The sequence below is a fragment of the Otolemur garnettii genome, unplaced genomic scaffold, assembly GCF_000181295.1.
Source record: "Otolemur garnettii isolate 467f Iridium unplaced genomic scaffold, OtoGar3 scaffold00045, whole genome shotgun sequence".
NCBI classification, from domain to species: Eukaryota; Metazoa; Chordata; class Mammalia; order Primates; family Galagidae; genus Otolemur; species Otolemur garnettii.
The window spans coordinates 10396360-10401515 of NW_003852440.1; the positions used below are offsets into that span (position 1 = coordinate 10396360).

At 46.2% G+C, this 5156-nt stretch overlaps 1 protein-coding gene across 4 annotated transcripts in view; it reads right to left on the reverse strand.

Moving 5' to 3' along the window:
* EGFR (epidermal growth factor receptor) overlaps window positions 1–5156 on the reverse strand; it is a 216081-nt gene that overhangs the window by 30446 nt on the left and 180479 nt on the right. For all 4 annotated transcript variants that reach the window (XM_012805915.2, XM_023513922.1, XM_023513921.1 and 1 more), the window contains one exon: window positions 938–976. In XM_012805915.2, the coding sequence (XP_012661369.1) occupies window positions 938–976 (39 nt within the window). The remainder of the gene's footprint in view (window positions 1–937; window positions 977–5156) is intronic.

Sequence of the window (5156 nt, forward strand, 5' to 3'; positions counted from 1 at the left end):
AAACGGATGAAACCAAAAGTTGGTACTTTAAAAAAAGAAAAAAGGAAAGAAATAAAAACAAAAAATAAGCAAGGAAAATTAAAACACACACACACACACACACACACACACACACACAGACAAAAACAAAGAAAGGTCCTTGATTAGTTTCCAGGTGGGCATGTGATGGAAGCCTCATTACTACGATTACCAAGACAGTGCTATGAAGACAGGGAGATTGACAGGAGATCTATCTCTGAGAAACTGCCTTATTTCTGCTCAGAGTTCCACCTGATGGTGGGAAGGATTGTCTGCCTTCCCCACTCTGGGGCAGAAAAGCATGTGGAAGCAGAGGCAGCACTGACATTGGCAGAAAGGGCAGAGGTGCTTGGAGGTCTGGCTGGTGTTTGGGGCATCAGAAACAGCAAACAGGTGTTTTGTGCATCCTTCCCTGAGGCCTGGCTAGGCACCAATAGTTGTTGGCACCACTCCTGCCTGGTGCGTCTGAGGAGGACTCACCAGTCTGCTCTCCTCAGCCCAGTGTCTGGAGCAGCGAGGGCAAGTTTGTGAGAAGGCAAGGCTGAAGGGAGCCCAACTGCCCACTGGGCACTGTGCTGGGCAAAGGTAGTGAGGAGGGATAATCCCTCTAGGCTGGACCTTTGTCATCCAACAGAAAGGCCCCTCAAGCACAAATCTGTGATGGGACCAACTGGGCAGAGGGGTAAAGGGAGAGAAGGGAGAAAAGGATCCAGCAGCCCTGGTGACCAAGAGGTCAAGGAGAGGCCACCCAAGAAGAGATGCAGCCCTGCCTCGCCCCCAGCCCTGCATACCCTGCACCCTCTCTGACAACCCAGGCCTCTGCTGGGCTGGCCTAGACTGGCCTGGAGCTGTAAAACTTGCCTAGGACAGAGGACCATTTCCTTTCCCACGGCCAGCCAGACAGAGCTACAGTACTCACCCGCCACCATCACAGCCTTCAAGACCTGGCCCGGTACATCTGTAGGGATTGAGAGAGACGTGCACATGTTTATCATTCTGCTTATTTGGCTTTTGTTTCTTAGAAAGTTTTTACTAAATCAATGTGTGTTAAACTCTTAAAGCATGAAAGTCATGACACATTTATGTATCATACATTTGTTCATTTGTCCTTGTACTTGGCAAACAATGTAGAGTGTCTGTGTTGCTCTAGCTTTGGACAAAGAGGTGGTTCCTCACTGAAGCACCTCCTCATGCTCCCTGTGACACCGGGCAGTTGTCTCCACTGGCTGGAGAATGTGGTATGGACAGGGTATAGGGGAGCCAAGCTGTACTGTGGGCCAGTCCTGAGGACCATGACTAGGCCACTCAGGGCCCAGGGGGTGAGAAGGAGCCCAGATACTGCGGGTCCCCAATGCGAGGGGAAGAAGGGAAATGGGCAGAGATGCCTACATGCAGGACAGGCAGGAGAAAGGGGGAGTGGGTGGGTGATGCCAGTCTCAGAGGCAGGAGAGCCACCCTGCTCAGCAGTGCCTGATGTGTGAAGGCAGGGGCTATCCTCAGGTAAGCCCTGAGCACCAGGCTCCCATTTTAGTGGGATAGGCTGCCATCATGATTTCAGTTATATGATGACAGTTAAAAAGGCAGAATGAGTATCTTGAGACTTGTTTCGTGTCCTGGAGAACAATGCACAACTACACCTCTGATGTGTGAGGAAGACTAGGTGTTTCATGTAGCCCCATCATCTGGTCCTACACATTCTCCCTCTCTGTGCCCTGGGTCTTGGCAGGTGGCTTCAATCCCTGTGCTTGGCTTGTTGTGAGCTTGAGCTGTCCCTCTCTCCCAGGCAGATGGCATGGTAGGGCACACAGGCATCCTTCTTATTCTACACTCTGTCCACCCTACGAACGATGAAATAGTCTAGGATAAAATCATTCACTGATGCGTGGACCCTGGACCAGAGGGAACCCCTGCTTCCCCTCCTGTTGAGTGTGATGCAACGGGAACAGAGCATGCGAGGGTGTGCGGTCTGTAGGTGCAGTCAACGGGGAGAGGCTGGAAAACAGCAGGGCCTGTCAACAAGAAGCTGCACAGGTGGAGAGGGAAGGGCAGGGTGCTTTCTACAGGGAGCGAGGCTGCACAGGGATGGGGCAAAGACTGCGGCGGAGGGCGCTGAGGGTCTCAGAAGATAAGAGGCCCCAGGGGTCCTGCCCCGCTGCTTTTGCAGGAGTGACTATGAAGTCAAAGAGGCCATGTCATGTTATCACCTGTTTCATCCTCTCCAATTTATTCTTTTTTATAGGGAATTTGTACATAACTGCAATTAAAATAGAAACTAAATTTTGTTACCTATCAGGAAAATAAGCAAAGCTTCATACTATTTAATTTAACTTCTCAGGATTAAAATTTCAAAGAAACTTGCCTTTCACCACTTACTATGAAACTATTGTTCCATTTAAAAATGAAGATATCTCTCTCTGCTCCCCATTCACCCCACCTCCCACTGTATACTAGGTTGGAGACAGGGAAGGAGGGAGGGGGTGAGGGGTCACTGTGTTTGGCACACCTCTTAGGGGAGGAACACATTTATTATAAGAGGGACCTTGCTGACAAATGCAGTTAGTGTAACTTGGTTTTTTGTACCCTCAATGAATCCTCAACAATAAAAAAATAAAAAATAAAAAAAATAAAATAATAAAAATGTATACACCTTTTCCTAGTCTGAAGATTGTCAGTTTGCTTTGTTTGTGGCCTCACATTAGCCTGAAAATAAAATAAAATAAAATAAAATAAAATAAAATGGATGTGCCTGCTGGGTCCTGCCCATTCTTGGCAGCAACACCTGCAAGGGCTGGGAGCTGTGGCTTTTGGAACCAGGCAGAGGCCCATGCTGCAGTCTGGGCCCTGAAACTGCTGGATCGTGAGCTGCAATGATTACTGATCCCCTTTACATGTCTTTTAACAAAAAGAAAAGGGGAAAGTAACACATCCTGTCTAAGAAGTGAGAGAGGCAATGTGTGTAATAGTGTTATGTACAGCATAAATACACAATAAAAGAAAGGCTCTGTTATTTTCCTTTCCTCTATTCAACATTTCTCCATAGTTTAAATATTAAATCCATTTCTTTCACGTGACTCCTATTTAAATAATGGCTTTGGGAGAAGATACAGGTAGCAATAATAAGACTACATAAAACTATATGCTCTTCTTCTAAAAAAGGCTCAGAATCAGGAAAGTAATCATATATAAAAAAGAAAATATTGGCTCGGCGCCTATGGCTCAACCGGCTAAGGCGCCAGCCACGTACACCTAAGGTGGCGGGTTCGAATCCCCAGCCCGGACCCGCCAAACAACAATGACGGCTGCAACCAAAAAATAGCCGGGCGTTGTGGCGGGCGCCTGTGGTCCCAGCTACTTGGGAGGCGGAGGCAGGAGACTCGCTTGAGCCCAGGAGTTGGAGGTTGCTGTGAGCTGTAATGCCACGGCACTCTACCCAGGGGGACAGCTTGAGGCTCTGTCTCAAAAAAAAAAAAAAGAAAATATTGATAAAATTCTATGTGTCAAATGAATAGCATCAGGACTTTATTTGAAACAAAGGAAGAAAGAGACCAAAGTTATAGAAGAAAATGCAATTTTAATGAGAGATTCAGTCAGAGAATGGAGATTTATTGTTACCAGGGAAAAAATAGATAGTGGAACAAATAACAACTAGCCTCATGAGTAAATTCCCTTTATATATTTGCACAAAGTAAACATGCTGAGAATCCCACTGCACAGAGATTTTCCGACCCCTCTAAGCCTAGCAAACACATGCTCACAACACACAGATATGTAGACATGTTCATTTCCAAAAGATAGAAAAAGGAGAAGATAACAATATTTGTTCTATAAAGATAATAGAATTGTGTTTTAGAAAATCTCCAAAATTGCTTATAAAAATACATTAAGTGAAAAGCTAGCAAAGCATAGTTTATACCATGCTTTGCCCAAGCTCACAGATTGGCCAACACAACTTGCATGCTAATAAACCCAAAGGGAAAAAATGTGAAAAATCTTAAATTGCTGCCGAAGAAGTATTTGGTAAAATTTAAAATCCATTTCATATTTTTAAAAACAGTTAAGAGCTAAGTATAGAGTTGTTTCTTGCTTTTAAACAATTCTAGGAGCGAACTTGCACCCGCAGCCAAGCCGTCCTTCTCTCCTTGCGAGAAAGAACACCACACAACACCCCCGTGTGACTTTCGGAAAAAAGACACTTTGGAAAGCAGGAGGAGCACTGACTGTGGCCCTCGGCAGCCCCTGCCTTGGCGTCTGAAGACCATGTGCCAGCACCCCGACCTGCAGCCTGTGCCAGCCAGGGAGAGCTCCAGAGTCCTGTGGGGTCTGTAGATGATGCCAAAATCCTTGGAAACAAATGGAGGATGAGTGAGTTGGTTAAACATCACTTCTGGCCTACAGGAAGATCCACCAGAGAGAAAAAAGCTCTTGTCCAAGTTGGCCGATTTGATAGACGTAGAAAGAGAGCAGGACCCAGCTGACCTTCCTCCCAGGACCAGTACTTCAAGACCTAGAAGGAATATTTGCTGGGCAGGTCCCTCTGACCCCACAGAACACCGGAGCAGGCCATACCTGCGCTGTCAGAAGATCCCTGCTGTACAGTTGCCAGAGACCTCTCGAACTCCCCCACCTGAGAATTGTGTTAACTGTGACACCTGTCTCATATCATTTGAACTGGGCCAATCACCTGAGAACTATCTAAAGTGATACCCTGGGGGTGTGGTTGAGGGAAAGTGTGGTTTTCTGTTCCCGATCATCGCCAGTAAGGGGAGGGGTGACTTAATCACTCTTATTTCTCCACAGCTGATCTTAACCCAGAGTAATTGATTTTCTAAGGTAGAATAGATAACAACTGTAAACAAGATAGAGACAAGCAGACCTCTAGGCTCTCAGACCGTAGCAATATTTGCATCTTTGGCAAAGTTCTAGGGGAAAAGATACAGACACTACTCCCAGCCTTTGCCCCAAAAGGCCAGCAAAACATCACTCCCAGAGCCCCCAACCCAACTTGAAGGACGTGGCAGAGGTATTTGAAGATTTAACCCATAAAGAGATGGCTGAGATGACAGAAATTGAGTTCAGAATGTGGATAGTAAACAAGATTAATAGAATGGAAGAAAGGAAAGAGCTAGAATTTCAAGAAA